The 26404-nt window shown below is 40.5% G+C and overlaps 3 protein-coding genes across 6 annotated transcripts in view; all 3 read right to left on the reverse strand.

Annotated features, from left to right (window-relative positions):
- aqr (aquarius intron-binding spliceosomal factor) overlaps window positions 1-11405 on the reverse strand; it is a 51951-nt gene extending 40546 nt beyond the window's left edge. The window contains exons 1-14 of the mRNA XM_046062028.1: window positions 11310-11405; window positions 10746-10847; window positions 10257-10313; window positions 8489-8529; window positions 8350-8385; window positions 8136-8256; window positions 7909-8049; window positions 5242-5310; window positions 4966-5066; window positions 4777-4853; window positions 3776-3840; window positions 1770-1886; window positions 1519-1632; window positions 1004-1107 (exon numbers count right to left, since the gene is read on the reverse strand). Coding sequence (XP_045917984.1) covers window positions 1004-1107; window positions 1519-1632; window positions 1770-1886; window positions 3776-3840; window positions 4777-4853; window positions 4966-5066; window positions 5242-5310; window positions 7909-8049; window positions 8136-8256; window positions 8350-8385; window positions 8489-8529; window positions 10257-10313; window positions 10746-10829 — 1127 coding nt within the window. The 5' untranslated portion in view covers window positions 10830-10847; window positions 11310-11405. The remainder of the gene's footprint in view (window positions 1-1003; window positions 1108-1518; window positions 1633-1769; window positions 1887-3775; window positions 3841-4776; window positions 4854-4965; window positions 5067-5241; window positions 5311-7908; window positions 8050-8135; window positions 8257-8349; window positions 8386-8488; window positions 8530-10256; window positions 10314-10745; window positions 10848-11309) is intronic.
- Window positions 11406-11500: 95 nt separating this feature from the next.
- Window positions 11501-15756, reverse strand: LOC123978659 (zinc finger protein 770-like). Its single transcript, XM_046062029.1, has 2 exons — window positions 15586-15756; window positions 11501-15178 (listed from the first exon to the last, which is right to left on the reverse strand). Exon 2 carries the CDS (start codon window positions 15118-15120, stop codon window positions 11782-11784), a length of 3339 nt encoding a protein of 1112 aa, XP_045917985.1. The 5' UTR covers window positions 15121-15178; window positions 15586-15756; the 3' UTR covers window positions 11501-11781.
- Window positions 15757-23899: 8143 nt separating this feature from the next.
- Window positions 23900-26404, reverse strand: part of dph6 (diphthamine biosynthesis 6) — a 53834-nt gene continuing 51329 nt past the window's right edge. For all 4 annotated transcript variants that reach the window (XM_046062093.1, XM_046062095.1, XM_046062094.1 and 1 more), the window contains one exon: window positions 23900-25980. In XM_046062093.1, coding sequence (XP_045918049.1) covers window positions 25862-25980 — 119 coding nt within the window. In that variant the 3' untranslated portion in view covers window positions 23900-25861. The remainder of the gene's footprint in view (window positions 25981-26404) is intronic.

Genomic DNA, 26404 nt, shown 5'->3' on the forward strand with positions numbered 1-26404 from the left:
GCAGAGCTTCTAGAAATACATGAAATGGTTCAGCTAAGTCTTTACCTGATTCAGCTCAGCTCATAGGCCTCTGCCTGACTCAAAGAAACTTAGTGCGGGTTTAAAGCATTTATAATCCACTACAGAAGTTAAAAAAAGGTGATGCATATACAAACGATTGCAGAGAGCAAATTTGTTGTTCCAACACAGCACAGCACTTCTGACAAATAGAGACATCACATACTGTACAAACAAATTAGTAATAGGTCACTCACAGAGTGTGTTGTAGAGTCAAAACATGACAGTTTAAAGACCTTCTAAAAGTATGGTTCATTCAATTTAAAACTTAATTAGGATCGCAAATGCCAAGAAATCTATGTCTTTTCACTCCCCTTCACAAGGTAACAAAACCACACACACGGTAGTTCATCAAAGCAAGGGTGCTTTTTGGCTCTTTGGCAAGCTAATATGATCTGACAAACACAGCTGTTCAAAGAGTTTATTCTCAAACCACTGCAAATCGATTAAATTAATGAGGCGTGCCGCTCTCTCTGGTTGGTACCAGCTGCCCGTTCAAGGGCTCACTAGCTGCCATTTAGCAGGGAAGTCAGGCAGCAGCGGTGGTGCTGATGCTACACTGCAACACAGGACCAAGATAGGTAGTCTGCATGAGTGCCAGTACTTTAACTGAGGCTTATATATTTAGTGATCAGAAGAGCCTCAGATTTTGTGTGTTTTCAGAAATGATGGTATGTTCTCTTAAGGACAAACTAAATACTTTAAGTTTCTGCAAATGAGGCAAAATGGTAAAAAGCAGAAAGGGTGAGTCACCTCTAGGTAGATATGCAGTACATTTACACAGGAAGTAGTCCTGTTAGTTAAAACAACCCTGTGGTGCTATAGCATTTTAGTATTAAGAGGTCACTGTAATTGTACTCAGTCAAATCACACATGCCTTCCATCTGTGCACAAACTGCAAGTGCAGTTGTTAGTTTCAAGATCCATTCTGGATGTTTTGATTTACCTGAGGTGGCCAAAGTGTTTGGTCAAGGATTCACGAGTGTCCACTGCTGCTACGCTGGACAGAGCAAAGTCTTGCAACTCTGGGAAATGAGCAAAAGCTGCCCTCTGCAAGACAGAAAACACAGTGCAAATGACTCAGACTTATGTCAAATACGCACCATCACTGTAAAATATTACTCATCATTACATCAAGGCAATGTAGTATAGAGTGAAAAATGATTATGGAAAAACAAAATAAAAAAGAGAAATAACAGAATGTGGCATTATACACATATACAAGGATCCTTTCATTTATTATCACAACTGTGAAAACCAGATTTGGCTACTGGCTGAATAATTTTGTTTTCATGTTGATGTCTCCCACCACACACACATACTCCAGATGCACAATGATTCCCAAAGAGATCAATGAAGAACACTCTGAGCACTTTCAGTCTAAAAACAACAACAGAACCAGAGTAGGCAGGAAATATACCACCACATGTCTGTGTATACCTCTTTATGTATAGTATTTACCTGCAGGGAGGTGATTCTGTCATAGTGCAGAGTGGTCATCTCTTTCCCCGTCAGTGCGTTTCCTGTCTGGTCATTGATCTCAAAGCCTGTGTAGAACTTCAGCATGTCCAGCAACTACAGAAATGAGACAATAATCCACATTACTTCTACACATGGAAATGAGTGCAGAGGTGGTTTGGAAGTCAGTGTACATGAATATAATCATTTCAAGTGTATGTATATATGTCCTTCTGTTTGCTTGTGTGTGGTACCTGGCAGAAGAGATGGCCCTCCTTTTCTCTCTCAGTGAGGCTGGACAGGTGGCATCTGACCACCAAGTGAGAGTCATCCAACACGGTATTGAACCAACGTCTGGTAGGCAGCAGGGCCTAGACACACAGTACACCATATTTACAGCACTGCAATATATGCTTACAGTTGTGGCTAAAATATGTCTATAATTGAAATGTGTTTGGTTAAAAAAAGATGTAGGGGTAAATTCTATTTCAGTGGACATAACATGGAGGAAAAAATTTATTGCATGCACACACTTAGTCTGATGCTTCTCTGTCACAAAATAAGGAATTAGGTATTGTATTAAGGGACACCTCAAGGGTCATAAGAATCAATTGACTTGACTCAAGAACAACCACATTTCCCAGCATCTGGGCCATGACTATCCATACGTCTTATTGATCCATGGTCTTTTTTTGTCTTGAGGCTGTTTTTGAAACATACTGGAGGATAGAACAGCAAACAATAAGGCACACTGACAGTGAGACGTAAAAAGAAAACTGGCTCAGCTACGTCTATAGCCATAATTTATTTGCTTGTTGTAGCACACAAACACGACATGAAGGCAAGTACAGAGGAAACCTGTCAAAATGAGATAACAGAGCTGCTTTGGTAGGAATACAGAAAAAGAAATACTGAACATGCTGATGCAGTGACAGTCTGAGTGAGCGACTGACTGCTGCATACAGAACAAAAAAGGAGTTCAATTTATCATACTATAAGAGCAAAAACAGAAGAACTAGCCAGAAGAAATCTCTTTGATCGCAACACTGTCCTGACAGCCAGCATGAAACAGGCATGAAACTTGGGGATCCCCCCCCCATTCATTTTCAGGTTGTCATCAAAGAGGGGAAGTATGGATTTCAAGCAACTGAGACTTTGTAAAAGGACAGCGCTGAAGGACAAGAGATGTCTCTAGAGACTGTAGGCTGGCCGGCCACTAGCCGCTGCCAGGAACAGCAAGGCCGGCCTGTCAGCAAGTAGCCAGATGAAATCTATTGAGCTCCCTTGCTAGTAACACGAGATCTGCACAGGCAGCAGTAGCAACACTCTTATGTGACACTGTGTCTTTACTCAAGATAGCCAACCTTACTGGCAAGGTTGCCTCACTGAAACACTAGGTCAAATTCTATTTTGAAATATTTTAAATTACCCAATATGATGATTGCTCATAAAAGGTCCCTCCATCTTTATGAGCTATTTTGTGCACCATGAATACCAGTTCCTCCATTAGAGTAGAGCTGCACAAATCAACCATAAAAAATAATAATTTTACAGTGTGATTTTCATTCAAGGTATTGGATTATTTGTTTAAACAACTGGGATATGTGTTCCTCTACTGTGTATTTCACCTACAAGACGTTTATCTCAAACAGCAGATAAATGAATGTAGGACAATTAATTTAAAATGGGATGTTCATTAAAAAAAAAAAAAAAAAAATAGATAGTACAGAACAAACGTGTTTTTACCAATTGCTCCTTCAAACACAGATTATTCCAGAAGGGAATTGGGTCTCAGGTTCACAACCTGCAGCAGACACTGCACATTACTCTACACCTTATACCAGATGTCAAAAGCTATCAGGCTGAAAACAACATCTCTGTTACTCAAAGACTATTGTTTCAAATACTGTGGAGCTTTGCAGACAGTAATGACAGAGACACATTGGGCGGAGCTGAGACCCAACATTTTTGTCCATTGTCTGTTACCTGAGTTAGCTATAAATGTGAAGGACGCAAGGCAAATGAGGTCTGCAGAAACTAATGTCTATGCCGCTTCCTTCACCAGGATACCATGATTAAGCAAATATACTGTAGCCCTACACCCTTATAGGAGTACACACACAGTGGAAATGACTATCTGGAAAGTCTGTGTTAAGATTGAGTGCATCCTCTTGCACTGCACACAACCCAATCCAGGGAGAGAAAAGAATGGCAAGAGATTGTAATATTTACTGAACAAGGTTTTGGTATTTGGTCTTACCTCCAAATCTATCATGAGTTCAATGAATCTCTCACAGTAATGTACTTTGTCCATGCATACAGGTCCTATGGAAAAGGAAGGAGCAAAGCATGGAAATTAGCGCTTCACTTCAGAAATTGCATGTTGTCAATGACAAAAGCAATCTGACAGACATGTAGATGTCACTATCTAAACATCCAAGGCTGAAAAAAAGATAAGGAACGATAAGATGTAGCAGTGGAAGGGAGGTTGTGTAGTTATCACCAAGGATATGAGAACAGCAAACGCATGTGGACAACACCAAGGTGCCATGCTGAGTATGTGAGCCTCACTATGAGATACTGCATTGCCAGCACAGCAGCATGCTGAGACCTCAGCCCTCATTAAGCATGTTGGTGTGTATGGGTGTGCACTTAAAGTTGAGGCAAGCAGCAAGTATTAGAGTGATGTGGATCCTGCTGGGATTTCGATTATAATCTACCCTGTCAGATTTGAATTCTACCTAAACACACAAATACACATGTTCTGTTTTTAGCAGTCAGGTGGGGGCCTCTGTGTCGGCCTGCATTACAACATAGTAGTCAGTGCCAGTGGCTCTACGGCAGCTGGAGCACATGCTCCTTCAGAGGCTGCACGACTCTGAAAGGACGGAGTAGTGCAACTGAAATAGTGATAAAAAAGGGTAATAATGTGTTTCATACTGGCAATATGGCCCTGGACTGCAGAGATGTGCTATCTGATTCTGTGCAAGCTCTAGAAACGCACATTAATCATGCTGGTAAAGGTAGAAAGAGTACATTCAAAGACCTGTTTTGGGACCAATGTCACAAGGAAAGTTATGCAGCATCAGTAATTTTACTCAATATTTGGAGTTAGAATTCAACGCCAGGGATGCACTATTTTATTTTTTTGTATTAAAATAGGTCATAATGGTCATTCTTCTTGCTGAAGGAATTCCATGAGATATAGTTATACACAACACTATGAAATCCCAATGGAAATAGTGTTTTGATCCTGTTTACCTGATGGCGGAATTGACGTGAGCACCCCAAGAAACTTTTTAATGAGAGCCGAGAGGAAGGTCCTCTCTTTATTTGCCCTGAGGAAGACAAAGAAAGCAAATCAGAAAAGGCCAAGAAGCTCATGTGATACAAAACATAGTTTCCCAGTCTGTAGAGATCTGAACATGCAAGCAAAGAAAATAGTATTACTGCTCAGCTGCGTCAGCATCCATCTTATCAAATTTCTTCTTGATTAGATTCCAGAATTTCTGCAGCTTTGGGACTTTCTTAAGCTCGTGTTGGAGTCTGGACTGCAAACACGATAGAAACAAATCAGAAAGACTGTCAAGTCTACCTCAGGATTAGTGTCATAACAAGGAGGCAAAGGTTCCTACAAAATGACAAAAAAAAAAAAAAAAGTAATTTCTTGGTGTGCGCCAATAACCACCAGAAAAACTTAATTAGGGTAATAGGTTGACATCTTACTGGTAGGAGGCACATCCACATAGGCAGGGAGATGAGCTGCTGCACCTGCTCTCTGATCAAATCTACCTCCTGGGAGACGGCGAGAGGGAGAGACAGAGAAGGAAAGAGAGAGAGATGTGAAAATGTACTGTGTATGACAGATTTTTATTACACTTCAGCCTATAATAAAAGTCTGCAACTAAAATATTTAGAGGCCTTTATAGGATACAATCAAAGTGCAGCAGGCTATCACAGCAGATTTCTAAAGCAAGACATCTGCAGTGCTTTCCTGTGGTTTAATGCTATAGCACATACAGATGGGTGGGAGCTGACCCAAGTTGTACTGCCTAGTCTACTACTGCCACCTAGTGGACCTTAGAAAAAAAAATGCACTGACTTCCACATTTATCTTTGACAACAAAACATTTCGGCACTGTTTATGCCCTGACAATTCAACAGGATTTCTGCAGGTTTCACCTAGTCAATTTAAGCCTTTCAGACCACTATGAATCAAATTTAAGAGCTAAAACATCAAAAAAAAAAAAACATACAAAGGAAATGCAGTCACAAAAATCCTTGCAGAGTAAATAAATGTATTCAAATTAGGGTTGAGCAATGTGAACAACACCGATAAGCTACATAATTAACAAACTGGCATACGGTGAACCTGCTGCCCTGAAAAAGGATCACAGTTGGAAATATCTAGACAAAAGAGGAGTTCTGTGTCTTTTCGGCGACTTTATAAAACATAACCTACTGCTGATGGAGAAACTCAGGGGAGCACACAGGGAGACAGAGACGGTAAGAGGCGGGGAAAGCGGTATGTTTGCAGTGAGAGACAGAGGTAAAGGTGTGAGTTTGAGTGAGTACAGAGAGAAGTTGAGGCAAGTGCAAAGCAGGTACATTTACAAATAATAAAAATAATGTCCATGGGGATTAAAACATGCTTTCACCGGGCGGTAATGTGTAATGGTAATGCAATAAAGTAAAAAATGAAGATGGTATTTTGGGGGTTTGGTGGTCATCCCCCAATAAGGTTTTTAGGTTTTCTAACAAAGAAATATGCAATTCCACATAATTTTGGAACATTCTTATTACACCATCTGTGAATAATAAGTAGGAATATCTAGAGCAGATTTTGAATAAACTACACCCAAAAGCTAAACTTGCTAAATAAGTCTGCTGGGTTTGAATTATAACCATTAGATCTGGGAAAATTCATGTGATTTGATGCTTAAATCTTAAGCTTAATAGTTTTGATGCTCAGCAGCAGCACCAAGCAGTTTTGAGCCTCACCCCCTTATAATGGCAGGAAAACACTGTTAATATGACCTCAGAATCATTAAAAATAGAACTGTTCATATTTGCCCTTCTCGTCTTAATTTACTGCTTTTTACATTTGCAGAAATTAACATAAATAATAGGCAACATGAGAACCACCTCCCTTCTGTATAATTACAAGCATTTCATTTGTACATCAAAATCCAAAAGAAGAATCTCCTTATTAGCTTAAAAGGACTAGTTTGCATCCCTAATTTGCTTTAACGTTACTAACCTCAGCTCCACCATAGTCAGTCTTTTCTTTTTAATGTAATTTAACTATGAATATGTAACTTACAGTATGTGTACAGGACAAAGCTGCAACCTGACAACTTAATGCTGATCTTATCCACTGCTACTTTCACCGTCACTGTCTGCCACTCTCTCTTACATTCGCTCGGCCTTTGAAGAATGCGAAGAGGGAGACAGCCATGTGATGAGTGTGAATTACCGTTGCTTACTGAAAATCATTAATGATTGTGTGAAATTTTAGTAGCGGCGCTCATTCATTAAGTATCGACAGCAGGCTTCAAATATGTTGCTAGCAACTGGTTTGAACCAAGCCCTAAGTTCTGTTTCTTTCATGCAAGAGTCGCTAAGGTTGCACTTTCGCACAGCTGAAAAATAAATCCGTTTTAAATCTGTGGTACAATCCGAAAGAGGCTCGCGGCAATAACACGACAGCTGCATGTTGGTCTTTGTACTAATACAGCGTATTATATGTAGACTAGCGAAAGTAAGAACTACAACACCACGGGGAGGAAAAAACATTCTAAAGCTCTGTGGGAGCATTTCAATGAGCATTAGAGGTAGTGTTACATGGACATTGGAAAATTAATAAAATTGTTTAAGACCTAGAACACAAACTTCAGCGAATTTAAGACTTTTTAAGTTCTTAAATTTTGATTTTGAAATTTAAGACTTTTTAAGACCCAGCAGAAACCCTGTTCAAATTCTCATGCAAATTGAGATCAAATTTAAAATGCCGATAGAATCATTAACACAGCTTGATTTCTCTTGTACATAATAAATGAATATACCACCAGTATTCAAAGTGTATTTAACTGTATTGGTTGTCTCAGGATAATCATCTTAATTATCTTCTTATCCACACAGACACTAATGAATGGCTGCTCTTCGATTTCATGGTGCTGCTATTTTTAATAAATTTATGTAACTCTCTCTAGGTTTTTAGACAAACCATCTTACTGTAAACCATGTAAATATTGTTATCAACATATAAGATGATTATTCCCAGTAATCTAGGTATTACATGAAAACAAACATCCTCGTTGACCCTACAAGCAGCAGCCCAACACTCATAACATTCCCTAAGTTACATATGAATATCAGTGTAGTGGTACACACCAGACTGTTGAAACAGTGGTCCAGGAAGACCAGCAGCACAGTCTGCTCCTTCAGAGTGAGGTCAGCCTCGTCACCTGCCAATACAGCCTCCATCACACATTTAAAGAAGAATGGGAAATGGCTTGGCTCCTTCTTGAACACCTGACACACGCCATTCAAAAAATAAAATTCAGTAACCAATGCAATGACGATCAGTCTAAACTTAGATGAGGAACTGCATTTCTTACCTCCCAAGCTGGGACATTCTCTCTGAACTTCTCGTTGACGATGCAACAAATGGACATGAGGTAGGCATTGCTGGATACCTCTGCAGTGTAGTTCACCCACAGGTAGTTCTCAAGATACTGGCTGAAATATGAGAAAATAATGTATGAATATCTATCCAGTTACTCATTGGCTGCTTAATAAAAAGAGGGAATAAGAGAAAGTGAAATATCCCACCTGAACTCAAGGAGCATAATTTTTCTGATGGCAAATCTGAAAACGTACAAAAGATAATAGAGTCAGATAGATGAGTGTAAAATTTGTTCATTGGATTAAACATGGTAGTTTAAGACATAGATGCTATACATTTACTTACTTGGACTTGAGAATCTCTTTTTCGTAAATATCTTCCATCACCTAAACAGTAAAATAATGTTATACTTCTAATGGCTTAAGGCAAACACATAGGACCCCTACCTCAATGTTAAAAACACAAAATGTGCGTTTAGGTAGAGTTCATTGAGTTATTTTAATCAAGCTACATGATTAAAATACATTTTGGTTAGGGCCAACAGACATAACTAACACTATGACAAATTCAGTATATATAGGCCCCTCCAGAAGTATTGGAATGGTAAGTCAAAGTCCTTTGTTTTTGTTGTTCACTGAAGACATTTGGGTTTAAGATCAAGATGAGTATGAGACAAGAGTTCAGAATTTCAGCTTTCATTTCGTGGTATTCACATTTAGATGTGTTAAACAACTTGGGACATACCACCCTTTGAACCCACCCATTTTTCAAGTGAGCAAAACTATTGGAGCAGGTTTCTTGTTGCCCAGGTGTTGCCTTTTAGGTTGATTGTCCAAACATTAAATAGCTCTGCATGACTAGTCTAAGTTTTCATCCTTGGTTCAAAGCTATAAAGATTGCATTTCCTGTTAAAGAGCATAAACCAACATGAAGACCAGAGAGGTGTCTATGGGAGAAAAGCAAGCCATTGTCAAGCTGAGAAAAGAAGGAAACTCGACCAGAGCCCCAGGACAAACATTGGGCATAGCAAGCACAATTTGGAATGTCCTGAAAAAGAAAGAAACTACTGAGTACTGAGCAACAGACGTCGAACAGGTCGGCCAAGGAAGACAACAGTGGTTGATGACTGAAATACCGTGAGAGCTGTGAAGAAAACCCCCAAAACATCAGTAAGTGACATCACCAACGACCTCCACAGCGTAGGGGTGAAGGTATCACAATCCACCGTTCGAACAAGACTCAGAGAGCAGAAATAGAGAGGCCACACCACAAGATGTAAACCCACATCAGCAGTAAGAATCAGAAGGCCAGATTAGTACAGAAGATGAGCCGCAAAGGTTCTGGAACACAATCTTATGGACTGATGAGAGCAAGATGAATCTCTGCCAAAGTGATGGAAAGGACAGAGTGTGGAGAAAGAAAGGAACTGCTTATGATCTGAAGCGTATGAGCTCATCTGTGAAGCATGGTGGAGGTAATGTCATGGCTTGGGTGTGTATGGCTGCTTCTGGAACAGGCTCATTAATATTTATTGATGATGTAACTGATTGTAGCAGCAGAATGAATTCAGAAGTGGACAAACATTTTGTCTGCCAATTTACAGAGAAATTCATTGAAACTAATGGGGAGGAAGTTTATCATGCAGCAGGACAATGACCCACAGCACACTGCCAACAAAACAAAGGACTTCATCAGGGGGAAAAAATGAAGAATAAAACAGTTTGGTGATGTCGATGGGTCGCAGGCTTGAGGCAGTTATTGCAAGCAAGGGTTATGCTGCCAAATATTAAGTGTTATTTTCTTTAAGATTTGTTCCTTTACTTTAACTCACCTAAGAATGCTGTGGTCTAATAGAAACTGTGATATGTCCTAAGTTGTTTAACACATCTAGATGTGAATACCAGGAAATAAAAGCTTAAATTCTGAACTCTTGTCTCATACTCATCTTTTGATCTTAAACCCTAGTGTCTTCAGTGAACAACAAAAACAAAGGAATTTGCCTTACTGTTCCAATACTTTTGGAGGGGACTGTAGAACATGTGTTGTACAAGTAAGTTGCAACCTATACAGTGTATATTGACACTGCTAAGAAGCAGCAATACATGTGACTCACCTTAGGGTCAAAGGGTAGTTTATTCTTTGCATGGGGAGCCCAATACTTATTAGCCAACTGAAACAAGAAAACAGTTGGGAGTATGAACATACAAAGTGTCATTAAGCAACACTGAGGTTGGTAGAAATGTGTGGGAAAACTCAGACGTTCAAGACGACATACTTGGTTTTCTGGTGTGGATAAATTCTCTTCTGGTTTATTACCAAATGGCGAACTATCTAGAGAAGAGTCCTCTGTCAAAGGTACACATCTCCCCACTCTACACGAGTACTTTTTACGTGTATTAGGATGCAGAAAACTCATCTAACGTTAGTTAATCTCTATGCAAGTACAATTCAAGTTCACTTAACAGACTTATTACATGTAAATGTGCCAAACTGACAGCAGATGAGGGGACAATATTTCTGTCTTCAGCATAAAAACGGCACAGGAACACTTTTTTCAACACGTTACTGAACCACATGTGTAGTAAACATGTACAATGATTACCTGTGTGACATATTCTGCATTAATCTGAGACACAGAAGGCGCTGCAGCTTTTTTAGAGGGGGTTTCTTTCTCCATCGTGGCCATCTCGAGCAGCTATGACGACTGTCAGAAAAAGAGGGAATTGAGATATTTTATGAAAGTAACTGTAGCTACTCATTAAACACCAACACGCTTTGAACTTAGCGATTTGTAACGTTACTGAATTCATGCTTTAAAAATACGGGGCCAATATACGCAACAATAGAGCTGAGAAAGTTACGTTAGCTTGCTAAGTTTAAACTTAAGCAACATAAGGTCTTGTTAATTGGTGAAATCTGAGCTATTCTAAATGTTATAATTACGTAAATGCCTGCCCAATACTTCAAATGTCTAAGCAGTGGTATACCGTTCCTACAAAGTATAATTAACGTAAATACTAAAATCACGTTAGCCGTTTCATAAGATCAGACAATCAGCTATGCTAATTAGTAGCATTTACAAGGTGACTAACAAATCAGTTTTAACGATATCGTTACTATTAGTCCCATAGCGTACACAAAAGTGTAATAAAGTAAGCTTACAAACCTTTATTTTCATTTCAGCTCTTACTGCCGTTGAACAGTTACGCATGTACACAACCACAACGCGCCGTATGCGACTTACTTCCTGTAAAGGTAGGTCCCTAAGAAATTGTCCCCGGGTACAAAAGCGCGTCTTCCGTTCCTACTCTGATTTTTTTTATATTTCTCTAAAACAACACGTCTTAACCAAAGTGCGACGATCATTGTAACATATTTATTTTTGAGAATTTTTCACATCAATTAAATGTGTAACCAGAACAAATTTAACAAGAGGCACAATACCATACGAAACACATTGGAAATACTGAAAATATAAATATAAAACATAAATCTAAATTATCATACAGCTATTACATTCTTTACATACATAATCCAGTATACACACACATTATTACAATGACAAATCATTTACACAAAAAAAAAAAAACATTATCATCCTCCTGAACTCCTGATTATCAATGAGTCACTCCTGAATATTAATGAGTCAGTCGGTGTGTTCTGACATGTGCTGACTGTGTGAATGTTTTACCACAAATTTCACACCTAAAGGGCCTCTGACCTGTATGGGTGAGATAGTGCCTTTTAAGTTTAGAGGGAGACACAAAATATTTGAAGCAAATGTCACAACGATGCTTCCAGGCTGACTCTGTCATTTTAGGTTGACCATGAGTTGAACAAATATTTTGCTTAAGATTGTTTTTGCTCTTAAAACATGCAGTGCACTTGTCACATTCAAACAAAGTTAGTGGTTCACACCAGTAATTATCTGGCTGCATTTGATTCTCAAACACGGAACTCACAAGTTCATCACTGAGCAGCTTGTTGCTACCTGAAATAGCTGCAACTCCTTTAAGTTGACATGGTACTTCTACATTTTGTGCATTGTCCTCATACTGATGTGACAAAGGTGGAGCTATCATGTTTTGATTTCGGACAAGCTTATTTATTTCAAAGGCAAGTTCAGAGGGCCTGCGATGGACTGGTGACCTGTCCAGGGTGTACCCTGCCTTTCGCCCGATGTCAGCTGGGATTGGCTCCGGCCCCCCGCGACCCTGTATGCAGGATAAGCGGTTGACGATGGATGGATGGATGGATGGAAGTTCAGAGGGAAATGAATGACTATAATCGTCTGAAGCCTGATCATAATTGCCTGTAGCCTGATTACAATTTTGCCATTTTGCCTCCTCTTGTAAGCCTTCCTCTGATACTGCCAGCCATTCAGTGTCTATTGGTTCAGAGCAATAAGATACATCTATATTAATAAATGAGTTTTGACTATGACCAGCACTGGTATAATGTGACTCAGACTGCTCTCTTGTTGCAGCCACATCAAAATCGGTACAACCAGTAAGGTTTTCACTGCATTTATCCTGGAGATGGTTGGCATTTATCATTTCTTCTTGATTATGTGAGATCCTGGCACCCTGTCTGCATCTGTGCTCATGAACCTTTAGATGACCACGCTGTGTGAAGGTTTTGCTGCACAAAGTGCATTTGTATGGCCTAACTCCAGAGTGAGTGACCAAGTGCCTTGAGAGCTTGTATTGGGAAAAAAAGCTCTTAAAGCATATTTGGCATGTGTGAACTTTACTTTTTTTACAAGTTACATAACTTGTAGGGTTTGTCTTGAAGAGACTTTTCACGTTTTGTAAGGATATTTCACGCCCTGTGCAGAGCAGCACACTCACTCCATTGCCAAATGAAGTGTCTGTCTTTACAGATTTTTTCTGTGGTGGGATACGGACACTAATCCTTGGATAAAGCTGTTGTTGATTATTCACTTTCAGTGTTTTGATGTCCCCTTGTAGCTTGACTGGCTTGGGTGGTTTCCTCTCACAGTGAGTTCTTTCATGGGTTTTCAGATGTGGAGCTTGCCTGAATGCTCTCCCACAAATAACACACTGAAATGGTTTCAGGCCTGTGTGTACCATCTCATGCCTTTGTAATTTAGAGGCACTCGGAAAACACTTTAAACACCGGAAGCACTTGTGTTGAACGTTGCCTGAATTTAGCATTGATTTGGCAGTCTTTGTCCTTTCCACAGTCACTTTAGAAACCTTTCTCAAATGCACAACCTCAATTGTCTTTGAGGTATGTGGCAACAATTTGCTTTGTGATTTTCTGTTGCCATTCTGAATAATTACCTGGGTATGTTTCACAGAGATTACATCGCTGCCAGTGTGTGTCGCAAAATCCTTTTTAGGTATTATCATTTCCTGGACTGAGACGTCTGCCGCAGTCCTTGTGTTAAACCCACCTATGCAAGACGGCGGCCGATTGATATACAGTGAGCGTTGTTTGTGATACCTGGACCACAGGTGAGTGCGACAATGGACTCTCAAGTGTGTCTTCTGACGAAATCTCTTTCCACACATTTCACAGCCAAAGGGCCTTTGTCCAGTATGAGTCATCATGTGCCTTTGAAGTTTTGATACAGATGGAAAACATTTTAAACATGTATGGCACTGATGTAAAGTGTTAATTCTCTGCTGCTCGCTGGTGACATGGCAGGTTTCCCTCTGCTGTTCTGCTGATGTAAACTCAGAATCTTGAGGAATGGAGTCATTGTGATCACTGCAATTTTCACTCCATGTTTCTGGTTTAACAATGATGTTCAAATCAATGGGATCCGCATGACTGGGTCCAAGTAAATTATTTATTGCTTCTGAATCACTCATTCTCACATTACCATTGTTTTGCACAGTGGTAGGACAATCCAATTCATTTTGGATCTTGTGAATTTTATGATGATGTATTAAATTAACTTCCAAATGAAACGATCTGCTGCAGATCATACACTGGAATGGTTTCAAGTCTTTGTATGTTAAGTACTGCTTGTCTAATTCATCTGACTTTTGACAAATACTATGAAAGTGACTGCTTGTATTTAATGGTTGCTCTGGTTTTACGACTGCATCCGACTTGATTTCAGTCTTGTTTAGGTCCTGCACAGAAGTTACACTTATTTTACACTGGAGCTCTAGTTCCATTGAGGAATTCACAGGAGTGCGATGGATGATGGGTTGTTGGTGGAGTGATGACTGAGTCTGGGGTGAACATTTATTTGCAGTACTTAAATGGGATTTCAAGTGTACCTTCTGTCTGAAGGCTTTCCTGCAGATCTTACATGAGTAGGGTTTCTGCCCAGTATGAATAAGAAAATGCCGTTGTAATTTGGATGGTGAACAGAAGGTTTTGAGACATTTAGGACAACGGTGTTTCAATGTTATTTTGCTTCTGCTGGAGCTCAATTCTTGTGACTGCAGATGCACCTTCGTATGAGCCTTTTTAGAAGAAGTCTGGCCTGACTCGCTTCCCCTCTTAAATTGTTTTGGTTTGTTATGAGTTGCTGAGTGAATCCAAAGCTGAAGAGATGACGTAAATGACTTCAAGCAGACTTTACAGGTGTATCTATTGTGGGGATAATATACATATGCATCTACATTTTCAGAATCAACTTCCTCCTGGAGTACTGCATCCGTAACATCTGAGGTACTATTTTGAGTCATTGAGCCATCACTTGTATGTGGCATATTTTTTGGTGGATTTCCAGTCTCAGAGGAAGGACGAACAAATGCATGAGGTTGATCACAACGTAGTTGTTGGTTATGAGTTAAGATGCCATCCTGTAGACGGTCTGTTGGAAGCCTTGAATGTTGGACTTTCTGCAAGTGCGTTTTTAAATGCTCAGACTGTGTGAAGGCTTTTCCACAGATTTCGCAGATGAAGGGCTTCTGGCCAGTGTGGATGACATAATGTCTCTTAAGTTTATATGTCGATGGGAAAGATTTTGGACAAACAGGGCAATGATGCATTTTCAAATCACCACTGTAGAGACTTTTTTCTCCCCAATTAGAGATGCTCTCACTATACCTAGGGCAATAGGACAAAGCATGACATTAAAACTTGAAGCAAACACGGAGGAACTCCAATCAGTGCAACTCACAACTGACAATAGGAAGTGATTTCATTACTATGTGACTATCCTCGCTATAATTAACATTATAATAGTGTACAACATTAACGTCTTATTAAATTTGTGGACATCTAAAACAGAAAATTGTAACCAAAGTTACGTATAATATGCATAATGTCTACAATATATTGCTGCAAAAACATTAACGTTACAATAATTTCCATAGATATGCTAACTTACATTATAACGTTAGGCTAACAACACAGGGATTTGAAAACGGCGTAAACAACATAATCAGAATTTGCAGCAAACGTCGGAACTGGCTAACAAACTCGATTTACTGGAGTAAGTCAGAACTACTTACTATTTGTGTTTGAAGTCCTAGTACAACTTATGTATTCATTAAGAGTTGACAATGTCTGTGACTTGTTAGCCTTCTTGCTAACGACGCCACAACCTCTGACGTCACCCAGACAACAATGCATGTACGTCCCTCAAAATGTACGGCGGGAAACAAAAATGTTCGGTATGGTTTCTATCCTGTTGCGAGGAGACCGCTCTCCTTCTTCTTTGTGGTTTCATGGCGGTTGGCATCCAAAATGTTGCATTACCGCCACCTACTGGTTGAAATAGTTTCCCAGTGCAATAAATTTACAGTGACCACCCAAAGTACTCCCATTCAATGCATTGTCTGTTTTCTGACTCAGACTCAATGGACTGAGATGGTATAAATCCTTCCCTCAGCGTAGTGACTATTTCTTCTCCTGATATGTTTACAATGTCCAATGTCTTGCCGCATCGAACACCATCTTAATCCTCTCTGACTTGCTCTTAATTTCAACAGCACAATTAACCACCATAGCAATAAATGCCAGAAATGCTTCTTGTCCATGCATATCATATTCTGCTCATCTCCATTCCTTTTTGGCTCCTGTTACTTTTGCACTGCTGCTCGTTCATCCTTCCTTTCCAACGTCTTGATAGCTTTTGCGTATGAAAGATCCTCTTCTGTTATGATTTTACTCACTTTTGTTTATTTTTTCCGGACATTGTGCTGGTGATTGGTGGTGATTTCCCGCACAGTGAATGCACTTTACTTGTTCCTGCTCCTCTTCACACTCCTCTCTTTCACAGTTGTTCTTCCCGTATCTCCCATATCTTCAGACTCCTCTACATACTGACGGAATCTTGTAAGTCTTCTCGCCTCACAAACACCTTCAATACCCCAAAATTTGCCTACTCCTTTCTTTTTGATTTCTGACCCGAGTGTGAAGCATTTCAAACTGCTATAATGTTCATTCTTCATACATTTTAATCCTCAAAGCTTGATCTCTCTGCCACCTTGACACGCAGTCAATGATAACCATCCCACTCCTTGTTATTTTGATTGCCTGGACATGGAGTTCTTCTCCAACAAACTTTCCAATCTCGGGCGAATCCTTGAAGATCCCATCTGTTCTTGTCACCGCTATCATACCAACTCGATACATCAGTTCTTCTCACCTGCCTGCCATCACTTGAAATATCCTTCTTCCTTTTCCTTTTGACAAATCCTCTTGTATCCTCTTTGTTTTGCTTCGCTCTCCACGCTCTCCTCTGACTCCATTTCCTCTCTCCTTCTTCGTTGAGGAGACCCCTCTGTTTGAAACTGCTATTTTATTTTGTTTGTCCCAACACACTCAACACAAAAGTTGAATGAATAAAAGAAAAAACACGTGTTCTTTTGTTTTGTTTTTTGTGTGCACTGCGGTCCAAATTGTTTTGAAACTGAGATAGTTAGAGATAGTAGTTCTCATGACCCATGATAAATTGGTGACTTTTTAATAATCATACATGTGGAAATTTGCGTGTCCTGAAAAAATTTGCATTTAACCTATTTTAGTGATGTTATGTAGGACTCCAAATATCCTAAACACCTTACAATACAATTCGAAACTGCAACTTTATGGAAGATTTTATTGGACTTTTTTTTGTAATTTGTAATCCACAGAAAACAATCCACAAATGTGTACTATGATGCGCAAATATTTCACTATCTACAAATGTGTATTTTTACATTTGTGATGTGTAAAATCATATACACAAAAATACAGAGTGACATCTACACACAAAACAGTTTTTGCACATTTGCAGATTGCTTTCTGTTAATTTGTGGGTCATGTTACATTTGTAACTTCCTTTTCAGAATCAGAATCAGAATCAGTTTTATTGCCAGGTATGTGTACACATACGAGGAATTTGACTCAGGATTGTACATTGCTCACGATGTGCTTACTTACAATTATTTATCTTCATCTTTATATTATTTAACTTTATACAATAATAAAATAATAATATAATAAAATAAAATCCGACACAAACTACAGACTAGACAACACTAATATACACACACTATGAACAAAACAATATAGACATATTGACAAATAGTGCAGTAATCAGAGTGCAAAGGATGCAAGAGTAAACTATTCTCATTATGTACATGTTGAAGTACAACCTTATGACCTGAGGTAGGTGTATTGGTATACAGTATATACAATATGACATAGTATGAACATAATATGAGCAGCACTGAAATAGAGAATGGTGAATAAATAAATAATAAGTGGAAACCAGTAAACAGGATTAGAGACAGAGTTACTGGGTTATTACACAGGAATTGTTCCTGACACTGTGAGTAAGAAATCAGCTGTTCATCAGAGTGATGGCTTGTGGGAAGAAACTGTTCCTGAGTCTGTTGGTTTTGGCGAACAGTGCTCTGTAGCGCCTACCAGAGGGGAGGAGCTGGAACAGGTTGTGTGAGATGGATCTGCAGTGATGTTTCCTGCCCGTTTCCTGACTCTGGTAATGTATAAGTCATGAATGGAGGGCAGGTTGGCACCGATTATTTTTTCTGCAGTCCTGACTGTCCGTTGTAGTCTGTCCTTGTCCTTTTTGGTGGCAGATCCAAACCAGACAGTGATGGAGGTGCAGAGGACAGACTGGATGATGGCTGTGTAGAACTGGATCAGCAGCTCCTTAGGCAGGTTGAGCTTCCTGAGCTGACGCAGGAAGTACATCCTCTGCTGGGCCTTCTTGATGATAGTGTCAGTGTTGGGCTCCCACTTTAGGTCCTGGGATATAGTGGATCCCAGAAACCTGAAGGATTCCACAGCAGACACAGGGCCGTTGAGTATAGTGATGGGGGGCAGAGTGGGGGGGCTCCTCCTGAAGTCCACGGTCATCTCCACAGTTTTGAGCGTGTTAAGCTCCAGGTTGTTCTGACCGCACCAGAGAGCCAGCTGATAAACCTCCCGTCTGTAGGCCGACTCATTACGGTCCCGGATGAGGCCGATGACCGTTGTGTCGTCAGCGAACTTCAGGAGGTTGACAGATGGGTCCCCTGAGGTGCAGTCGTTGGTGTAGAGGGAGAAGAGCAGTGGGGAGAGCACACACCCCTCGGGGGCGCCAGTGCTGATAGACCGGGTGCTGGATGTGATGTTCCCCAGCCTCACCTGCTGACTCCTGTCAGTCAGGAAGTCTGTGATCCACTGACAGGTGGAGGCTGGCACAGTGTGCTGGGTGAGTTTGGTGCTGAGGATGTCCGTGATGATGGTGTTGAACGCCGAGCTGAAGTCCACGAACAGGATCCTAGCATGCATCCCTGGAGAGTCGAGGTGTTGCAGGATGTGATGCAGACCCAAGTTGACAGCATCATCCACTGACGTGTTAGCCCTGTAGGCAAACTGCAGGGGGCCTGTAATGTCCTTCAGGTGGACCAACACCAGTCTTTCAAAGGACTTCATGACTACAGATGTCAGGGCGACAGGCCTGTAGTCATTCAGGCCAGAGATGGAGGGTTTTTTAGGGACCGGGATGACTGTGGAGCATTTGAAGCAGGAGGGAACTTCACACAGCTCCAGTGATTTGTTGAAGATCTGAGTGAAGATGGGGGCCAGCTGGTCTGCACAGATTTTCAGGCACGATGGTGAGACACCGTCAGGTCCAGGAGCCTTCCTGATCTTCTGCCTTTGGAAGAGGTGGCTCACGTCCTCTTCACAGATCTTGAGTGCAGGTGAGAGGTCAGAGGGGGAAGGTAACTGTTTGAAGATGGCGTTGGAGTGGGGGAGAGGTGTGACTGTGGGCTTTTCAAACCTACAGTAGAAACCATTCAGCTCGTCTGCCAGTCGTTGAGTACCAGGGGGATAATCTCTTGTAGTTTGTGAGTTACCGTAGGCTTCTCCACAACGACGCAGGGTCGTTGGCTGCAAAGCTTTTATTTAGCTTTTCAGCATAGCACCTGCAGCTTTGACCTCTTTAGTCATTGTGTTCCTGGCCTCTGTCCCCCCTTCTGAAGGCCTCCTCCTTGGTCTGACGAAGTTTTGCTGTGAACCAGGGTTTTTGGTTGTTGTATGTGTGGAAAGTTTTAGTCGGCACACATATGTCCTCACAAAAACTGATGTCACAGTGTCAGTTAGTTCGTCCAGGTCAGTGGCTGCAGCCTCAAAAACACTCCAGTCAGTGCAGTCAAAGCAGGCCTGTAACTCCAGCTTTGACTCATTGGTCCATCTTTTCACAGTCTTTACAACAGGTTTAGCAGATTTCAGTTTTTGCCTGTGTGTCGGGATAAGATGAACCAGACAGTGATCAGAGAGTCCTAAGGCTGCACGGGGAACAGAGTGATAGGCGTCCTTTAATGTTGTGTAGCAGTGGTCCAGTGTGTTAAGTGTCCCTGGTGGGACACTTAATATGCTGTCTGTATTTTGGAAGTTCATGACAAGTCCAAGAACAATGAGCAGGGAGTCTGGATGTTTTTTCTCCACGTTAGTTATCTGGTCAGCCAGGTGTAGTAACGCCTCACTAACACAGGCCTGAGGTGGAACGTAAACAGCGACCAGAACAAACGAGGAAAACTCCCGTGGTGAATAAAACTGTTTACAGTTTATAAATAATGTCTCTAAGTGAGGGCTGTATGATTTCTTCAACACTGTGACATCTGTGCACCAACCTTCGTTTATATAGAAACAGAGTCCGCCTCCCCGTGTTTTTCCCGTGAGCTCCCTTTCACGATCCGCGCGGATGAGATTAAATCCCGGTAGGTGAAGTGCGCTGTCCGGGATGCGCTCGGTGAGCCAGGATTCGGCGAAACAGAGGGCAGCAGATCTGCAGAAGTCCGAGTTGGTTCTGTTGAGGTGCAGCAGTTCGTCCATTTTGTTGGCCAGAGAGCGGACATTCGCCAGGTGGATTAAAGGGAGCGCAGTGCGAAATCCCCGCTGTCTCAGTTTAACCAGCGCGCCTGCTCGTTTTCCCCTGCGCCGTTTCCGAAGAATCCCAAACAGAGCTGCTGCTCCTCCATCTAATAACTCCGGGAAGGTTCCAGGGTCAATAAAGAGCGGTGGAATGGTATGAGCAGTACAAAGTCCAAAGAGCTCTTCTCTGGTAAAAGTTACCCGAGAGGTACGGCAGAAAACAGCGTTAACAAAAACACAAAAAGCACTACGGAGCGTAATCCCGAGGCGGCCGCCTGCGGCGCCATCTTGGCTAACCAAGACACATTTTTTACACATTAGTGGAATTTAGTCCAATGTGTACTGTGGAGATCTGTTAAAAAATATACACAAATATCTCACTACCCAAAACATGTATTTTTACATTTGTGTTGTGTAAAATCATATCCACAAATATACAGTGCAATTAACAAATATGTACAATTTACTCTGTACACACATTTTAATTTCACATACAAAATTTTATTTATGCATTTGTGGATCTATTTTTACACCCAAAACAGTCTATGCACATTTGCGGATCATTTCCTGTCAATTTGCAGGTCACTTTACATTTGTGACTTCCTTTTTGTGGAATTTTGTCCACTCTGTACCACAGAGATCTGTAAACACAGATCTGTAGATGTGAGAGCAGTTTATTAGCTACACCAGCAGGTGGCGGTAGCGACATTGCCTCTCATGAGTTGTAAGAATATCCATTGCAGTAACCAGGGTCACTTTACCACTGTATTTTTTTACATTTATATTTAAATAAATATGAACCTGAAAATTGTGTTTGTAGTAATATGTTACACCTTCCTGTCAGAGCCGTGAAAGAAAGCTTTGTAAAAGTATATGAAAAGCAGAGAAGTTCTGTATTCTATAAATCCCCAATAAGGAATACTGCATTTCAATTAAGTTATAACATCATTTGATGTGAAATGATTAAAAATATGACTTTTTATTTCTTCTTCTTCCCCACAAAAACGGTAAAATACAATCAGTAAAAACAGTGTTAAGAAACCAAGTCCATATGGGCAAAAAAGGAGAAAGATGAAACTGTGTGCAAGATATATACATACTGACAACATTAGGTACACAGTAGTATATTTATTCTCTTATGATTTTACACATCACAAATGTAAAAATACATATTTGTAGATAGTGAAATATTTGCACATCATAGTACACATTTGTGGATTGTTTTCTGTGGGTTACAAATATTAAAATCTTCCATACAACCAGACATTACATAGCAATATAATTAAATCACATTAGATTTTGGTGTTCAGGTTGATATCCCCACTCCCTTTTATTAAAGAGGAAAACATGTATAGAGTCCCTTATTGATTCATGTCTCAAATGATTTTATCAAAGACCTATACATCATCACATCAATGTATGTGCTACATAAAGTATCTAGCATACATAAAGTATAAAAAGTAGAAGTATAACATCCCCAGGGCAAAGCCACTGGAGAAAGGCTATGATGGAATACCAGTGTTTCAAGCAGCAGACAGGTGGGTCCGCAGTCCCACCTCCCCTGTTAACTCAGGGTTTCTCTAGTTGGCCTTGTTCATTCCTCATTTACTGTAAACAATCTGTTCCCTCTGATATGCTCATTTTGGTCCTCAAACCTTTATGTCTAATTCTGTAAATTTATAAACAATTCTGAGTTCCAAGCCGAGGGATCTAAGCTGATCCTCTATGATGTGCAGAGTGTTTGTGATGTTTGTTTTTTTCAATGTACATATCTATGCTTCTGAAAAACTGCCAGTGTTTTGGCAGGTTTGGACAATATGAGAATGTTTGTTTTGTACAAATTCCAGAGTAATTTTCAAGGGTAACAGAGAGATGACAATATGATCCCTTTTTGCGTTGTGTCTAGATTTAGGTTTTTGGTCTGCGAACCTAGTTTAGTCAACCAAAACCAGGCAAAGTAACCATAGGTTTTCAAACCCTGTTGAATGTAAACCCTGTCTTATTTTTCTGTGGTTTTGGCCTCAGTGTTTGTTGATATTTTCTTGATATTTGACATTCCAATATCCAGTGGATGGTGAGAATCAAACAGGAGGTATCGATATGTGTAGGTTGGTTTTCTACTTTGGCTCCTCCCTTCTTTTAAGGATACTGCACAGTCGAGATAAGCAGCAGGCTTTTCATGCTGCAAACAATTTGACTAGTCTGGTAGAAGTGAAATCAATAAGTCAACAAAAATGAATCACTACCAATTAGGATTATTTAAGTATTATTTTAGTTGTTATTCAGGCACAAATGCCAAACATTTGCCGGTTCAAATTTTAAAAAGTGTTTGTTGCTTTTCCGTTCTATATCACTAATTGAATATATATCGGTCTTGGACTGTGGGTTGGAAAAAACAAATAATTTGATTTCTGATGTCAGCATGTGTTCTAGGAAACTATACTGTATGTGCATTGAGTCATAGTAGGAAATGCACAGGTGTTACTAATAGCATTAACAATGCAATGTCTGTGTTCTATTATTGTGTCCCACTAAGCCAGTGTGACAGTGAGAAGAAGTGCTAAATGGAATTCAGCCATCATTCATTCTATTATTTACACCAGTGCTTTACCTACTGTGACATGTTCTATCTTCTGTGGAGAAGGCCTAAATAAGAACAAAGTACACAAAGTCAGTCTATAATGTGCAGAGCAAAATATCAAGTGTTAAGCCCAACTGTTAGAAATTAAAGTTACTTTACAGTGAGGTAGAAATAAAGATGAATTGTTTGGCTATTACAAATATAAAAAAACACTTACGGTGCATTGACCTCCATTCATTCAAAATACAGAGAAAAAAAATTGTGAAAATATCAATATTAAGAAATGTTGACAAGAAATATTTTAATTGCACTGACGCAAATATTTCAGTGATCTATTATTCGAGAGAGATAAATGCAAAATATTTCTAATACCTATATACCTATGTAAAAAGTATTTTAATGGAAATACTTTAATTACATAAATGGCACTATTTATCTTGACCATAGGAGGGCAGCAGACACCACTTAATAGCATGTGATAGCTTGCCAGTTCAGCAGATAGAACAAGTTTGATTAAGTGCTGTGACCATGAAGACATGCTTTCACAATATGTCTGGGGAAAAACACAATACATTATGAAACAAAAAGGATTCAAACACAAAAACAAACAAAACCACAGTCACTGAGGCAAACAGACCACAATGTCAGTGCCGCTCCTGAGCTGGGCTCCCCTACTGTAGCCCACTGCTATGGGGAAAGAGAGTCACACACGTCAGCCTGGTTAGCCTGGAGGAAGAAACACACAGTTAAAGTCCATGTGCAAGGCCACAATGACAAGGGCCGCAGGCTGGTACACTGCGCACAAAGGACAATGTTAGCCACAAAAGCCAGTTTGGTAGAAAATGTACATTTGACAAAACACATGAGAAAACTAAATGTCACCCTGTCTTTATTCATTTTGTGAAAAAACACAGTGTTAAAGACACAAAAAAATGTGCCTGCCATAAGCCATCACATTGGCTTTGATGAGGGTGTGATGGTATACTTGTGGCCTTGTCTGTTTCTGTATGAAAACATGCCTGCTGAAAGACAGAATGTTATGTTGATAGCGGTGATCGACAAGTGGTTGGCGTGCACTGAAATTTAGTGGTAGAGCTCCTCTGTTGACTGAAATGCGTCTTGTGTTTTAATGTTTTGTTAAGTATGAATTCCTTGTAATTCAAATGTTGTTCCACTGAGGGGAAAAGCATGTGGATTTAAAGCTCAATAAAGAAATGTCTTGCGTAAATTTCTTGCTTAATAGTAAAGTTAAATCTAGTACTTCTACATTTTTACTTCATTTTCATTGCTCAATTTTTGTTTTTTTCCTCAATCTTCCTTTCAAACCATTTTTATCCACTAAGACTGCTGAACATACATGCTTGTTCAGCAAAGTCTTGTTTGGCAATGCCTTGCTTGGCATTCAGACTGTTACACACATTTAGAAATAAAACCAAAGCAAAACCAAGAACAAGTCATTTGACAAAGAAAACACTGTTGGAGGAATGCCTTCTACCAAATAATGTGGCTGCTTTTCCCATTGCCAACTCTGCAGCAGTTTAACAGCAATATTTACTGAAGAAGACATAAAAGTATTTTACCAAAAACACCCATATCTTAGTGCTAAGTTGACAGCCGCATCATTCAAAAATTCTGAATCTCACCCTGGTAGGGCACTTTAAAACCAAACAGGTGAACATTAACACACACTGTATATTTATGGGCTATTGGCGTGCTCGCTCTCATAAATAATTGCTTGTTTGTGTTTTTCAACCGTCAATAAAAATCTTCAGGCTCTGTTGGCCCGCCTCTATTGTTCAATTTTTGATAACAACAATCAAAACAACATTGGGGTGGGGGAAGATCAATAGACCACTCCACTCTGCTGCCATCACAAGCGCGATGAAGAGAATAGCCGGAGTGAAGATGCATTCCAGCTCACATCATCAATACGGTTCGTGATCTTTTGAGAAAAGAAATGTTCCAGGAGCAATGGTTAATAGTGTTATTTTCTACCCACATTGTCACACTGTGTCTATTGACACCCCCAACACACACGCAAACACACACAAAACACACACCTGCCCTGCAGCTGTGTGTTGTAGTGTCCCTCTCCTATTAACCAGGTTGCCTTAGAATCAATAGAAAACATAAAGAGGCTTAATCTTTTCGGGTGCTCTGCGCTGATTGCCTATTACACAATAATAACACACCTTGAATCCCATGGAGCATGAGAGGGAGAAACAGTCACCTCATCCGCACACACTGCACACAGTCACAAACCAGTTACACAGTAAATCTATAAGTTTACGACTGAACAGATGGTGTCAGCGGTGGCACTAAGTCTTTATGAGGGGTGTTAGCTAGCATGCTAAGAGAAATTCCACCAGAAACAGTGGGATATCAGGGGATACAGTTTATCGCCTCATGGGCTGAGGCACTGCTGGTGTCTCCTTTTGTAGACTATGGTCTCCAGTTTTCTGGTATGCAGCTTCACATTATAGAAGTTCCACAAGACTCCTCTTCGAGTCACAATAACAGCTGCTGCAGTATACAACTCCAGTGGAGGACAAAGTGAATTATTGGCCTAAATTCTCGGATATGGGGTGGAATAAATACATCCTGAAAACCACACACCATCAAAACCACTTGAAGACAGACACGGCTTTGCATTTCAACAATCAGCAGTGATAAACAGTCAAAATTCAGTTATGCAGTTTTTATTTTCCACATTCACTGATGTCCTGTTGTAAGTCATTAGGTGCTGGGCTGTCAGAGTCGCTCCTCCAGAAAAGCCCCACTGAATTCCACTGTTGTGGATGACTGGAGTCTGGTTGTTGACTCTGGCGGTGTTTCTATAAACTGAGCCAGCAGGACAGGTGGAGGATCTGGGAGTCAGGCAAGTCCAGGACCGGAACCAGGACCACAGACGGACTGGACTCTCCAAGACAGCTTCTCAAACTTTCTTCAAGTCCTGACAGGTAGAGGTGGGGAGGGGGATAAGGGGGTGCGGGCAAAAGAAGAGGGAGGAGTTAGTTTCATGAGAACTTTGACTAGAGTCAGACATTAGTTTCTCATATAGCTGTCCCACTGGGGCCGTCCCAGGACAGAGGCTGCACTTAACCCTTCGACCAGGAAACACAGGCCTATTTACAAATTATTGGCATTCTTAAATCCTTGGCAGATTGCAACCCCTATTCAACTCCCTGCAGTGCAGACATATGGTCAGCAAGGACTGATCTCTAAGCTACCCCTCCCAAAGTCTCACACAGAGCCATATATAACCAAACACAGACAGAACGAAGGTTGGTGGGGGGGCAACCCTGCCATGCCCTTCTGGACAATTGAGCAGCTTGTTGGGGAGGGGGGGGGGGGGGCTAGGGGAATGAGAGGTTAGG

The sequence above is a fragment of the Micropterus dolomieu genome, linkage group LG11 (genome assembly GCF_021292245.1).
Source record: "Micropterus dolomieu isolate WLL.071019.BEF.003 ecotype Adirondacks linkage group LG11, ASM2129224v1, whole genome shotgun sequence".
Taxonomy (NCBI): Eukaryota; Metazoa; Chordata; class Actinopteri; order Centrarchiformes; family Centrarchidae; genus Micropterus; species Micropterus dolomieu.